The following is a 15,242-nucleotide window of genomic DNA, read 5'->3' as shown; positions in this document are numbered from 1 at the left end:
ATCGCCTATATTTTTATAAGCAAATAAAAAATAGTTCAGCTTCATGTTTAAGTCCACGCAGCTACTTCCGGTCACAGTTTAGCTAACTCCGGCTAACATGACGCGACCAAAAACTTGTATGTTGTGCACAACAGGAAGACGCGTTTACGGGGAGAGTTTAGAAACAACATGTAGGAGTCATATTAGTCATGCTGCGTCATATTTAGTGCAAAATGGTTGAGCCTGCCCATAACTGAGGCACACTCTCAGAAGACCACATGATGCTTTTCTGTCAGGTGAGGTGACACAGCTGGGTGGCGACACACGAACACAAACACACACACCTGAAAAGAGGCTGAGGCTCAATTACATCCCTGCTGCTTGCCAAAGAGAGGATTATGAGTAGGTGCTTGAGGGTTTGAATTACAGGGGATTAAATGAGAGTATGTGGGCAAATTATGACTAAATCCATCATGAACATTTTCCTCAACAAAGACTGGATTGTGGGCTGTCATAATAATAATAATATATATTTTTCATGTGTATTATATGGGCTGAACCTGTGCTTTAATAGGTTGGTGGATTCAGGGCAGATTTTGGTCCACGGTCTTTGTGGATGCTGGTTTGTGTCAGGGTGGGGGTCGTGCATAGTCCAGCTGGGATGCAGAGAGATGGGACTGTTGTGAAAATAAACACTGTTCAGCGAGAAGTGGGGAGGGGTCATTGTGTGTGTGTGTTTTCAGTTTTGAGGAGGTAGTTAATGAACACACAGCTGTGTACTCTAATCATACCACGCAAAGCCACTTATTGCAGATGCTGCTTTTAAAACTAAATACATGTATCTCAAGAGAAAACATTAGAACATTGCAGTATGTTGTCCAAATTACACAATTGCCAGATGTTCTTGGTGTGGCAAAGATGCCATCTCTGGGTGCTGTTGGAGATATCATCATGCTCACGCTGAGCAGCCACAACAACACTGCAGTTTGCACTTTTATCATCAAACAAGACCAAACTTGTAACTTGTGCTGAACAAAACCAGATGAGCGCATGTTTGTGCAACACATGTCCCATGCAAAACACATGAACTGAAACCGGTTTTGGACAAACTCTGTTATAAAGTTTTTGTTTCATTGATTTTCAGTGTGCTGTGAAAGATGCAATTTCTCAAAATGAAATGTGTTTGTTAAGAGTTGGACGCACAATGTGCCCTCTATGCAAAAGCATGATACAAAAGGCAGTGACATTGCATTTTGTATTCATAAGCGAATGTCATGCTGGGGAAATTTCAGTTTCACATATTTGCACTCGTTTTTTTGGGGGGGGGGGGTTTGGACACAAGACAATGTTCTTGTTGGTCTTTTGATGAGATATTCAATCCACTGAAAGTTTAACTAAGGCTATCTAGGACTATTCTAAACTATTCCTGAAACAGCAAACATGCTTATCTGGTTTAAAAACCACTTCCTAGTTTCATGTTCATGTATACCCTGCCCTGGAAACCCGTGAATTAAGTGCATAATGTCGACCTTTACAATGTTAACTCAGAATGAAACCGGAAATACACGGTTATAAAAAAGAAAACATCTTTATTAATTTGCTCAGAATTGCCTGAACTTTGTACCCACTCATGCTTTTGTAAAGTGCCTTCTCAATCAGTCATAAATGTGGCAGCATAATAAGCAGTCTCGCTCCAATGTCAACGATCTGGATAAAAGAATAATTAGTTTGTTTTGCAAAGCCACTGATTCAGCTGCCCGTCACTGCTTCAGCCACTGCTGCAGGAGTAAGTAGATGTGGTCGCGGGCCAGAGCCAGCTGGGCGAGATCCTCGCTCCTGGCAGGGTACATGTTGGCACAGTGTGCTGTTCCTGGATCGGACAGAAATTTATGTATAAAGGATGTGGCAGGGAAAAGTGGTAAAACAGAGTTACAAGAACAATTATCCACCTAATAAAATTAGAGCTGAACAAGCGAGTCATTGTTTGACTTTGAAAGAGTCGTTTGGTTCTCGTAATGTAAAGAAACCACACAAAAAAATTAACCTGCAACAGATTTTAGACCTGGATATACAGAAATTCAAAAAGCTGTTAAAAAGCTTGATGATGAATTGGATCAATGAAGACATGTACCTATCATGTACAAGACACCTGCTACACAAAAAGAAGGCCATATATAACTCCATTGATATGTATTTTTTTTACTTGGGCTTTGTATTTTATTATGTTTTAAATCATAACTTGCAGACACCACATCTGCATCATAAAACAGGAGGCTGCAAAATATTAATTTAACTTGGCTGGTGAAACATGGTTTTTACGATGTTTCAACACTTACTCAGGTCCCGCCAGACTGTATTAATAATAATAATGATATATTTTACAGAAACAATGGTTAAAATCTTAAATGTTACTTTTGACAGTTTAACAATTGAAGATCACAAAGTCTCAGGCTGTTTCTAAAATCTCTGCCCATTTACTATACAGTGCACTATTCTCACTGAACCCCATTTATACTCATTTTTCAACTCATTTTTATAGACTTGCTTTTATGTGATGTCGTTCTCTTCTCTTTTTATCGTCTCCATATCGCCCTTTTATTGCTTTTACTGTGTTTGCATGCATCTGCACGTGTGTTTTTATACAGCATCTGCTCCCTCTAATTGTCCTTATTTATAATGAAGCCTATCGTTTGCCCTCCCTCTGTAACTCCCCCTTATTTCTGTCCTGCTTTTTACTATCATTGCTTTTGATTTGTTTGTCAAACCACTTTGTAAACTCTGATTATTATTATTATATTTTATTTGTGCATGCTATCAGAAATTTCTCTACTCCAGTGCAGCAGTGGCAAAACGTTGTGTCCATGATATATATATATATATATATATATATATATATATATAGTCGCAGAGCTTCTTCCAGAGTGGGATCACCTCTCATGCATATTTTTTCTCACCTGTGATGAAAACAGCAGGGAGGCTAGGTGCGATGTCCTGCGTGATTCCCAGGGCGTGCCAGGGGTCAATGGACCCGTTGGGGAAAACTATTCTGCTGGAGCGGATGTCGTAGCCGCCGTAGTACTCGTTGGTCTGAGCCACGGCCTCGGCCAGCTGCTCGGCGCTGACATTGTAGAAGTCTGCACACTGTTTCACGTGATACCTGGATGAGAAAAACAAAAATGACCAGTAGTGGGAGAAGGTGGAGGCTGGTGCAGGGGTTAAAGCCCAATTATGAGTTTATTATTGGGTAGAGAGGCAGTGTTTAGTGGACTCACACAAGAGGGAAGCCAATGAATGGTTGATTGGGCGAATCGGTGCTCTGGTAGAATCCAAATTCAGTGCAGGTCTGGTAGACCCACTGTCTCCCTGACAACACACACACACACACACACACACACACACACACACACACACACACACACACACACACACACACACACACACTTTACCCATGGCCAGAATGTTCATTTGCTTCACAGAAATCACGTCACTTACACCACAGGGCAGGTAACGCTACTTTAAAATGTCTTTCTCCCCAAAACAGTATTCACTCTCACTTTTCAGCCCCAATTACGAGAGGAAAGAGTTTCACTGAAACCCACAAAACAAGGGGCGTAGCTGGGGGAGTTTATGTAGACGCATCCAAATGGCTTTGGAAAAAGACCACTTCCTGTTCCAGTGATCCCACTCCAGTCCTCCCACTCATGAGACCAAAGCTGGGAAAAGGAACCACAGCCCAGGGCAAGGGTACAACAGGGAATATAGAGAACCTGTTTCTGGTTAAACATGCAAAGATGTGTCTCAATACCGAGTTCCAAAATAAGAGACAACAGTAAAGAAAATAGCATACCCAGTCTTAGAATAGTCACTGTGAAATTTTAAAATAAACACACCTTGGATTGTTAACACTGCCAGAAAAAATGGTCTTAATTTAACTTTTTAACCGCAAAAAGAAGAAAACACTATTTTAGGATGCTCAAATCATCCCAGGAGTTTTGTTTAGGTCTAAAGTGATGTAATCACATGTTTGGTCTACGTTGTTTTCCAGAAATAGTCTAAGTCTGCTTTTATTTGAATATGTAATATCCTACTTTTCCAGGAAAAGCATTTCAGCAGCAGCCAGAAATGGATCTGCTGCGCTATGACAAAAACCACATCCCCTTACTCAACACACAGCATGTCTTGTAGCTGCCTTATATTCTGGTCTCCTGAAGCTACAGATGGTGTTTATCACTGGTGTTTTGGCCTCTGCTGCAGCTGATCGCTCCTGTGTTACTGGTGGAAAATTGTTTTCATGAGACATCACATTGTCTGCGCCAGTTCTCCTCTGTCATGAGAACAAAAACATGCTACGGGACAACCTGAAAACAAGTCGGTCCTCCCCCAAAAACCCCCGCCAGAAAAATAGCTGTTTTCCAACAGTCGTGGAGTTATTAATGGATTAAATAAAATCACTGAACATAACACAAAAATAAAATGACACGCTGGGACCCACCTCCCCCTGCAGCCGGCCCCTCCCAGGACGTGTTACTCATGTCTCTCAGGTAGGTACTGTAGCTGGCATCCAGGCATTTCACAGAGAAGGTGTCCATCATGAGGCGGGCCACAGCGGCATAGCGGGCGTATGGCTCCCCCAGCGAGGTGTCACCCATCACGCCACACAGCACCTTGATGGTGATGTTGGTGCCTATCACGCCCTGCATCGACAGAACAACACCAAACCAAAAAGACAAAAACTTTTAACTTTATATATAAGATTAAAGCAGATATGTCGCAAGGTTTTGAAGATTGCCGTTTCGCAGTTAGATGAAACATGGTAATGTGTGAATATTTTATAAATAAGGAATAAAGTGTAGCAATGTACCGCCACGTAATATGATAAAAAATAAAACTCTTTTGTGACTGCTGAGATCAACCCATGCAGCCTGAAGTCTTGTCATGAAGCAATTATGATGCCCGCAATGTACAGTGGAGTCACCCAATAACATCATCCACCATTTCATTTCGTTTCCTGAAAGTATGACTATTGCTGTTGGAAATTTAAACCTTTAATTATACGTCTTTTTGGCCGGGTTTTGCCAAAGCTGATGTCATTTTCGTCAGTTTTTATTCACACACTGAAGCCTCTACAGGAGGCATTTTACAGTTTGATGTAAATGTTACACCCTCCATGTCCAGCCTTTGGGACAGGTGTGTTTTCTGGTGGTAAACTACATTTGCAATAGAAAAGTGAATCAGCCAAACACAAGTAGAGATTTTCTCAGGGTTGTTAAGATGCCAAATGCAGCGTCGTAGACAAACAGTTAAAAGTTTGGTTCACCTGAATCAAGGGAGGTTTGAGGCCATTATGTTAAAATGTGAAACCAAAACACCTGCATGGACAGATACCGCAGGAGATAAATGAGAAAGATTTTTTCGGCAGCTGGAGAAACAAACTCCTCTCAGGATTTGATATGAACAACAACTCCAAAACAGTTATTCAAAGGGACCTTGTAGAGGGATCGTTATGTAAACTGTTAATTGTAATTCTTTATTAATGTCACATGAACATTTGCCTCTCTACATGTGGGCCACGTTGTTCTCTTTGAGGATGACTGTGCCCATTACTGGTTATAGCTTCCAGATTGTGTAGATGGAGCGATGATGACACCGAGCTGAATTGATTCCAGGCAAGTTGGGAAGACATCTATCCTCTGAATCAGTTGTGCGGATGCCCAGGGATCTAACGAGATTTGTTGTCGTTAATGTTTCCCACGTTCTAAACCTTCAATGTCATTATGAAACACTAGGTTCATCATGCTTTTGTGGTTTTCTCCTCATGCTAAATATATCTGCAAATTATTTTCATTATGCACCTTCCACATAAATGGAGAAGGGTAATTATCATTGGCCACAGTGATTTCTTTATTCTTTCATTTTGTATATTGAATCGCATCATTTCTGCAGACTCATGCTGCCAATCTCCTGTTCTACCACATGCCCAAAAAGTTCTACTGGATTCAGATCTGGAGACGAGGGAGGCCGCCGAAGTTCATGAAACCAGCTTGAGACGTCTTTTGCTTTGTGACATGGAGCTGTGGCATTCAAACCATGATTGATGATTCATTGGTACTAAGGGCCCAAAGTGTGCCAAGAAAACATTCCCCACATCATTACACCAGGCTGGACTGCTGACACAAGGCAGGTCGGCTCCATGGATTCATGCTGTAGACGCCAGACTGTAACCCGACCATCTGTTTACTTCTGCAGAAACTCAGATCCATCAGACCAGGCTACGTCTCCAACTGCCCAGTGTTGGTGAGGCTGTGTCCACTGCAGCCTCAGGTGTCTGTTCTTGGCCTGACGTGGTCTTCTGCTCTCGTAGTCCATCCATCCACCTCCAGGTTGGACGTGCTGTTCACTCTGAAGCTTTTCCGCTCACCACAGTTGTAAAGAGTGGTTATCTGAGTGACCGTGGCCCTACCAACCAACTGACCTCTCGCATTAGCAAAGTGCATCCGTCTCCAAAGCTGCTGCTCACTGGATATTTTTTGGGGGGGTTTTGGCTCTAAACTCTAGAGACCAGGAGATCAGCAGTTTCAGAAACACTCAAACGTTTTCCCAGCTCGGATGTTTGATGTGAACATTTGCTGCCACATGATTGGCTGATCGGATAACTCCTTGAATAAGCGGGTGACAGGTGTTCCTAATAAAGCGCTCAGTGTGAACATTTGGCAGCGGTTACAGATCTCACATGCTGAACGAAATCCTTGTAAACTACAAATGACTCGTGTCTCCTATCTTATCTGCATCTTGTGTATAAAAAAAAGAGCTGTCAGTGCTTGTTCCTCATGCTGTAGCACTACATCACGTCCTGCCATATTTTATAAAGCGCCCCATTGATAACCCCTCGACTGTGAAGCCGCTGCTCTGACTCCTCTGATTGAGTTACACCTCTCTCCTGGTTCTCACCCACATTCCTTGAATGGTACCTAAAACCTGGCGGTTTGCTCTACACCCGGGCCGCTCTGTCAGCGAGGCAGCTGTTGGCTGCGTTTGTCCGCTCGTGCTGTGGACTCTGTGGCCCACCGCTCTCCTCGGCTCTTTTATAAGCGTCTCTTTTGCTCGGGGGCGACAGGAAACCAGAGAGACCAAAGAGTCTTTTGTTACTTTTTCACATCAGCTTATTGGTAACCGGACTCACGTATTCCTCAAGGCACCAGGGGGACAGAGAGGGGATAGGACGAAAAAAAAAGAGACGGGGAAAAGAGGGGTAAAAAAAAAAGGACAGCAAGAAAGTGGACAGATGTACAGTAACAGATAATAAGAAAAGAAATATTGTGTGTATTACATTTCACCACAGTGGGGACTTCTTGTGAAAAAGCAATATAGTTTATTGTCTATATAATTGTATTACGGGATTTTCTTTTACGATGGGAACTTTTTGTGTCTCCTGAGAGAGAAAAGCGTCTTAGATTAAAGAAACTGCGGCACAGAAAACAGACATGTCACAAAAATACACTTAACCTACAATGTTGTCAATATTTCAAAGTAATTAATCAATCAGGTTTCTCCCAGAGTGATTGACTACAGTAGAAAAACAACCACACACCTTCCCTGTGTGATCAGAAGTCAGAAAAATTCATCTGGTTATGTAATTTTTTCTCCAGGCTTATTCAGGATCTCTTCCTCCTACTGTTCCCGAGGTAATGACAGATACACTTGACTGTTCATTTAACACCAGTATCAGCCAGTCGAGACTGAATGGTGTAATTCAGGTTGATGTATTGCAGGAATAATCATCACTACAAAATGCGTCTATGGGGAAAAACATTATGCTAAATCTATTATCATCCAACGTCCGTCCTGCGTTATCTCACTCAGCTCGGCCCTTCTTTGCAGAGTCACAAGCCACCTATAACGTATGTATATTACAAATGCAGCAACGGAGACCCTCTTACGAGGCAGCATCTGTGGGCCTCTCGCTGCTGAACAATGCAGGGTTTATTATGTTTCAGTATACTGCTTGGGCTGTCTACAACCCTCCTACACCTCATAGCTGCCTTCCACTCAACCAAGACTGGATACTAGGTCAACCTCCGACCTACAAAGCCTCTCCACAGACTCCCTTTATTGTGTCTCAAGTCAATGTCTTCATTATGAAATTATCTTAGGCTCAGTCAGCACAAAGGGGAATGTGGCATGCACTGAAAAATGTTGAAATTGTCCTTTAAGCAACTAATAATCAACACTGGATTTTCGCTTGCATGACTTGTAATTAAGAGCTTTTTTCGGCTCCTCATAAATCTCTAAATGCACCGAGGAAACAATGATTTGCCATTTTGCCATTAAAAAAAAGAACATTAACAACATTTAAAAAGACTTTTAGCAAAGATTTCAGCTACTTCATCCAAAACGATTCCTAACTGCCTCCAAAAATCCATGTTTTATGATGTTTTGTGTGCGTCTCTCTCACCTCAAACCCCCTGTTGTCTTGATTGTACTGGACAACATCCATGAAGTTGCCAGCCAGCGTTTCCAGGAGGTAGGCAGAGTCCGTCTCTGTCTGGATTTGCAGTTTGGAACACAAGCTGGAGAGCAGGAGAAGTTGTAAAGTGTAAATTAATCCCAGAAAAAAGGCCTGTTCACACTATTTTTCAGTCTTTGGTTTTACATTTGTTGATCAAGGTCTATTTATTGAATATTTCCACATACAGAGCGTTATATCCAATCTAATACCAAGTATCTACCCAGCCATCCGACCTGCACCACTGAATTAAAGTCAGTCATTTTGAACGACTACCAAACAGCAGCAACATAAATATTAAGGACCTACATTCTCTGCTTCCATTTGTTCTAAAAATGTCAAGAATAGCTGCCAAATGACATAGAAATTCAGAGCAGAGCCGTGAAGAGAGCATCTTATCTTCCTGTAGTTTGAGATACACAGGAGGGAGAGGAGGTCTTCCATCTCACTTATGATTGTTTAGATTCGCACTCTGTGCAAATAAAAAGCAAAAAAGAGGAGATGGATCTGATGGCTCTTTTAGCACTTTAGAGAGAATATTAAGAATCGACTTTCACAACTGGTGTAGTCTTTAGATGTCCAGAACATAATGTAATAGGCTTGCAGGGAACTGCTTGCATCTGACCTTTGGTCAGTGAAGTCGGTGTACTAGCTTGAGTTTTGCCACATTACCCTGTTGACTAATGATGATGAGTCGGTCCTACTTTTAATTGTTTACTTGTTTGTCACAACTTTAATCTGATAAATTTTGGTACCATGAGGATGATGTGTAATTTGTGTGTGTGAGTGTGTGTGTGTGTGTGTGTGTGAGAGAGTGTGCAGATAATATTTCCTTCATGATGAAATCCTGACGTATGCGCTGTATTCTCTGAGGCTCAGTGGTTTGGTCGCCAAACCACCTTTTGTGACCTTTGTGTGTTTATGCCTGCATGAGGACATGTCTGCATCTCCTGCCGGCATCATCTGCAAAAAGCTAAAATAAAAGATGCCCAGTGTGGTCGCTGGCCGGTGCAGACACAAAGACAAGGCTTCAGTGTGTCTCCGCGACAGTATTAGTTTGTGTGAGTCTAACCACACCATTGTAAAAGCAATTTAAGCATGCTTAATCATCATGCTGACTGACCTTACAGTCTCTATAACAACCTAAAATACACAAATATAAAATAGCACCGGAGACAGCAAACAATGAGACACCGAGAAAAAAAATAATGTGACAAGGGAATGAGAAAATGTCAAAAAATAAATGCAAGGCAGAGTCACTTTTGTTGAAGCAGAGGCTTGCCACCTTCTTAAAGGGTTAGTTCACCCAAATTAGAAACGAGGTAAAACAGATTATTAATTGATGTAATTCTATTCAAAACTATTAAAGCTGCATAAATTAATTTTTTTAAGCCAGTAGGGGAAAAAAAACCCTCAACAAGCTGCAACACAAATGCCCTGAAATGTTTCTGCATTACAAGATTGTTGTAGCTAGCATGTTAGCAGTCCGGCTCACATAAGGCTTTATTTGCAGTCATGATTCTGGTCACTTGAAGAATGGAAATCCAAGATTCGCTCTCCTTTTAGCTCAGATTTGGTTTCCACCAAGTCTTGAGGGAAACATCTGGCTCTTTAGCTGCTAAATGTTCATTGACTGTATGTTCACCAGCTAATTGCCAACTTATACAGTGGGTTTATCAGAGCTTTTATTTTTGTTCTGAAAATAGTTGCAAGCTGAAACCGGAACCAAGATAAATGGGAGCGAAATTCACGGGCCAGAAAATTAAATGAGCCAAAAGATGCTAAAAGACTCTGTGGAGAGACACTTGGATTTCTTAATGGGTTCCTCATGAGTAATTTCCTTCATATTACACATTCTCATTTGATTCATTGTTAATATAAAAATACCGACTGATGCAATAGCAACATCTCTTTCTATAAACAAAGGACAGTTGATGAAAGATCTCATTATCTCATTATCTCAGGAGGTGAACCCAAAGCTTAAATCTGTCTATTGCGACACTGCTAAAAGTATTTGAGAAAATACGTTTTTATTTGTGTGGACTGACCTTTTAAAAAGTATTAAACCGTAGTTATATTCTTGTAATGGTCTTTAGACCCTGACACTAAAACTGCGTGATAAAACCTTTGAGATGAGCATTAATATTGATCCTTACAATACACAAATGTCATCCAGCTGCATCACATCTGTTCTGTCACAGGTGGATGTTACTGACTGGCTCATGAATCTGATCTTTTCCCATTGTATTACATACATAGTGTCTAAAGCAGACTCTCTCTCTGCAGCGTGTCTGACATTCCAGTCCAAGAGCTCAGTCCAAGAACGCTTGAGGGACGCTCATGAAGCTGTAACCGGACCTGACTCAGACCAGGAACCAAGACAACCCCTCGCTGCTCTTTGAACCTCTCACAAAGCTCCAGGTATCAATATTAGTCCACTTCTTCTTAGACTAAAACTATATCTGTTCATATATAATCATGTTGTTTCATGTGCAGCTCTGCTAACCATCTAGAAATGAGCACATTTAAAAAGGAACAGCCGAGAGTTACATGAGAAGATCAATACCGCTCTCATGTCTGAACGCTGGCTCTGTACAAAAACCAAAGTGTAAAAACCTCAGTTTTTGTTTTTGCATCTTGTTGTAACTGTGCAGTTACCAGGCAACCGTCGGAGACTCCAGGAAGCCGCTGCAGCTGGCCAAGAAAATAGTCTGGCGTTTGTACGGATACGAATACTTAAACAACTGAGCTACAGTGAGCTGTAGAGGTGATGGGAGGTGGGTTTTGTTACACTTGGAGGCAGCCAGGCTTTCCCTGTGTTTCCACTCTTCCTGCTAAGGTAAGCTACAGATATAAGTTGTATTGATCTTAAATGTCAAACTATTGTTAATCCCCCTTAAATAAAGGTTACACCTTATGCACATAATCTTGTGATTGTCCCAAAACACCTGTGAAAGCTACGGCTTTTTATCAGTCCTGCAACACAATTCACTTCCTTATGCCCATATCTGTGGTAACAAACTTATCAGCTCCTCAGACACATGACCTATATAGTAATTTTCTGCCATTTTCATCCTGGTATTATGACGCAGGCCTGATTCATGGAAAAGAGCTGATAATAACTGCTTCTCCTGCGTCGACAAGTCAAAAGGCTTTCTGAGGAAAAAGGTCCATAAGTGCTCTCAAGATACCACCCAGGTGTTTTTTAAGTATTCTGTCTGATTGGAGCCGCGCTGGGACCGACGCCGAGGTCACCGAATTTCGTCAGCTAATGACAGTAATGGAGGTGTAATTTGTCCTGCGCTAAGAGCAGCAACAACGCTAACAGGAGAGTGAGGGAAATGCCAAACCAGCAACGTACATACATGTCCACACAGTCCAGAGAGGAAGTGTGATCAGGCAAAGTGAAAACACCTGTGCAGTGTAACAGTTTTAGGGGTAAATTATCCCAGGCACTGCTGGGTCTAGTAAAAAGTATTAGGTTGCTTTATATAAGCACTTATGTAATTCAAACTCGAACAACAACTTAATCAACTATTGAATGAAGTCAGGTTAGATTCTGCAGTAAATAACAGGATGGAGAAGGACAGGTTACGGAGAGTGAATGTACGGTACTTGAAGTCTTTAGTGATGTTGTCATAAGTCTTGGGATCCTTCAGGCGTTCCAGCAGGGTATCTGAAGCCTTTTTCACCAGTAGGGGGCACTCCGCGTTCTCCGACGCCAGCGAACGCCACACAACCTCCAAGTACTCTGGCAAAACATCAAGACAAGAGGGAGGGGTGGACACTTAAACCTGGGCTGCTATAAAAAGACCACAATAATACACAAAAAAGCCTGGGTTAAAAACATATAAGACTATTCTGGGGCGCAGCGAAAGCACCGGTTCATCTTCAAAACTGCGTCTGAATCAAGTTCTAGAGAAAGTGTTTATTCAAAAAGGGTGAAAGTGAGGTTAAAAGTGAAATGATGAGTGGATTTCACAGTTTATGAAACTCCAGGTTCCACATTACAAAATCCTGGAATATTTTATCTGGGATGAAAGCCAGTCTCTTACTGGCAATAATGCTGAGTAACTGCACTGCTGCTTTGGGGAAATAATAACTTTGGGACTAAAGGGGGAAAAGATTCCCGACGTCAGTCCACCATATACGCCACTCTCTCTGTGTGTGTGTGTGTGTGTGTGTGTGTGTTTCGTCTTGGATATTCTCCTAAAGTCTGTGAGAATGTGGAAGTGAGCGATAGTGTCTTCACGATAGCAGGAGTGTGTGGGCGGAACAGCACAGCACAGCGTTCAAAGCTGCTCTGACCTTGATTCCAGCCCGGAGCCTTCCGGAGGAAAACAATGGGCTCGGCCAAACACAACACAGACACAGATAGAGAATAAACCCGTCTTCATCTTTGATCTGTCTGGGACTCTTACTTCCAAGACACTGAAGAAAACTGGAATTTAAGACTTGATGTGTTGGACAAAGATGTTGATTCTAGAGGGAACACTGTGGGGAATCCACGCAATGTCAAATTGAGGGCGGAAGTGTGACTTGCATTATTTGATGCATTATTTAATAGTGAAATATACTATTTAACAATATTTTATTTGGTGTTTTTAATTTACGTCCTGATGGCAAATCTTATTTAAAAGAGTTTAAAGGTATAAAACTCTGATTATCTAAAACCTATGATGTTTTGCAATGTCTCCTTATACCTGGGAAGTTGACAGCAGCATGAACAGGTGCGCTCGTGGCCACAGAGGCATGGACCAGGTGAGGATACTTCAGCCTGAACCAGGCAGCGAGAGAACCTGGGTACGACCCGCCAAACGCCACCCACTTCCTGTTGGTCAGCCCCCGGGCCTCGGCCATCACGGTGCGGAAGTGAGCCAGGTCGGCTAAAGCCTGACGGCTGCTGAGGAAACGCAGGTTGTCTGTGCTGAGGTCACTGGATGTAGAGAAGAGGGAAGCTTAGTTTAAAAAGTAGTCTGAGAGACAGTCAGTGTTTGTACAATATTACATGGGACTGTCTGTCTGTGAATGCAGGGCTGCCATCTAGTGGTACAACAGCTTCACCAGGATCAGCTCAGCATTGCTCAGCCAGAGTTACTCTTGTGAAAACATGATGAGGTTGATGGTAATGGCTGGCTGCCCTTTGTCATTCTGGAAAGAGATACTTGGGAAACTCTTTGTTCATTCTATGAGCAAGACGTTGAACCCTGCACCAATCTTCTGTCTGAAAAGCATCCTTTCTGACAGTGTTGGATGCGCAGAATTCACAATCAAGATTCATTAAGATCCACTTTCTTTCATTGCAACAGATTGAATGTATTTTCTGTTTGTAATGACTCAACAAAGGTTTCTTTAAATGTCCTTTGTTAACTCTTGTGAAATGCTTAGACTCAGGTTTGCTGGATTATACATCATATCTAGAGATAGGGCAAGAAACAGGAAACTTGATATTTAAAGGTATGATTCAGCTTCCACATATAGCTTGTTTTCTGTGGTTGTTGCACTTCTGTATTTGGCTTTTTATTTATTTCTAGCTCAAACTAACTCCACATGAGCCAAAATTGAAGGGATCATGTAAACTCATAATCATTGTGTCAATTTAAAATTTTAACACCAAAACGACAGGTTAAACATTTTGGTAAATATAATTAAACATCTGATTGTAGTTCTTGCAACTTAAACTTTTGAACCGTGATAAACTAAGATTGATGAATTTGTCTGTAAAACCATAATTACCGAAGGAGTAAAAGCACTTGAGATTGAACAAGCTAAGAAAACACCCTTAAACAACATCACGGACACCTGCAAGGTGAAACATACACTGTCGGGTGACTCTTTCCATAGAAGCGATGTTCCAGCATCAAGCAAAGGGCTCCCAGTTTCTCAGCGTAGGTGAGCCAGGTTCCGTTCTGCATCCATGCTGGATTGGCTGGACCCTCTCCACCTATCATCAGAAACACTGGACCGCCTGGCCTGTAGAAGGCTTCGTTTACAAAGTACCTCTGGAGCAAAAAATGCAGAGAGTTATTCAGAAATACCGTATTATGATTATTGTGAGACAGTTTTGCATCTGTATGTCAGTAGTCTTGATATGATGAGCCAAGAAGGTACAGTTCTTGACCTATGGCCAGGTAGGGTATGTGCACATAGACACTTAAATGGCCTTGATGGGATCTCCCATTTTTCTACATATATTTCAACACATTAAAGGATACACATAACACATACACAGACTTACTTGCTTCCACTCTCTGCTGTCTGCACCATTAAAGTGATCCAGTTTCTGGGTGAACCACTGCTCCTCAAACACATCTCTCTGCTTGGTATCCTGCACTTGACTGAACCTCCTGAAGCCCTTATATTGTCCATCTCCAACAGCAAAGAGACCCAACAGGAAAAGTAAGGTTACTTTACACAGAGGTAACCCATACGTTTGAAAAGCCATGTTGATTTCAACAGGGAGACTGTTAAGGGCATGTGACTTAGTTTCCTGTGGTCATATGACAAGTTCTCATGGTACTTTTAATTGCTCGCAAAACGTGGGAAATATGAGTTTCCTATTTCAAATACCGTTAGGTGTATTTCAAACTTCAGTAAATTATCATATATAACTTTGATTAAGCAAAAGTAGTGTATATTTTTATTATAAGTGTGTGTTTACTCAGAATGCTTACAAATCTATTTAAAAACATTTTAGTGAATGTCCCAATATTTTGCAGCACCTGAACTACACACAAACAACCGTTACAATTCACCGCCA

At 41.7% G+C, this 15,242-nt stretch overlaps 1 protein-coding gene and 1 long non-coding RNA gene across 2 annotated transcripts; one reads left to right on the top strand and one right to left on the bottom strand.

Annotated features, from left to right (window-relative positions):
- Positions 1-159: 159 nt before the first annotated feature.
- On the top strand, positions 160-11,183 carry LOC111232838. Its single transcript, XR_002665573.1, has 3 exons — positions 160-275; positions 10,769-10,903; positions 11,137-11,183. It is a non-coding gene; the product is annotated as an uncharacterized LOC111232838 (long non-coding RNA).
- On the bottom strand, positions 1,553-14,960 carry LOC111232837 (putative serine protease K12H4.7). Its single transcript, XM_022760501.1, has 9 exons — positions 14,721-14,960; positions 14,303-14,484; positions 13,186-13,418; positions 12,098-12,233; positions 8,432-8,546; positions 4,472-4,673; positions 3,252-3,342; positions 2,934-3,136; positions 1,553-1,849 (listed from the first exon to the last, which is right to left on the bottom strand). Exons 1-9 carry the CDS (start codon positions 14,925-14,927, stop codon positions 1,740-1,742), a joined length of 1,479 nt encoding a protein of 492 aa, XP_022616222.1. The 5' UTR covers positions 14,928-14,960; the 3' UTR covers positions 1,553-1,739.
- Between the last annotated feature and the right edge of the window lie 282 nt (positions 14,961-15,242).

Source organism: Seriola dumerili, unplaced genomic scaffold (genome assembly GCF_002260705.1).
Source record: "Seriola dumerili isolate Sdu_G_001 unplaced genomic scaffold, Sdu_1.0 BDQW01000337.1, whole genome shotgun sequence".
Taxonomy (NCBI): Eukaryota; Metazoa; Chordata; class Actinopteri; order Carangiformes; family Carangidae; genus Seriola; species Seriola dumerili.
The sequence above is the reverse complement of the archived record's forward strand: the minus strand, read 5'-3'. Positions and strand labels throughout refer to the sequence as shown.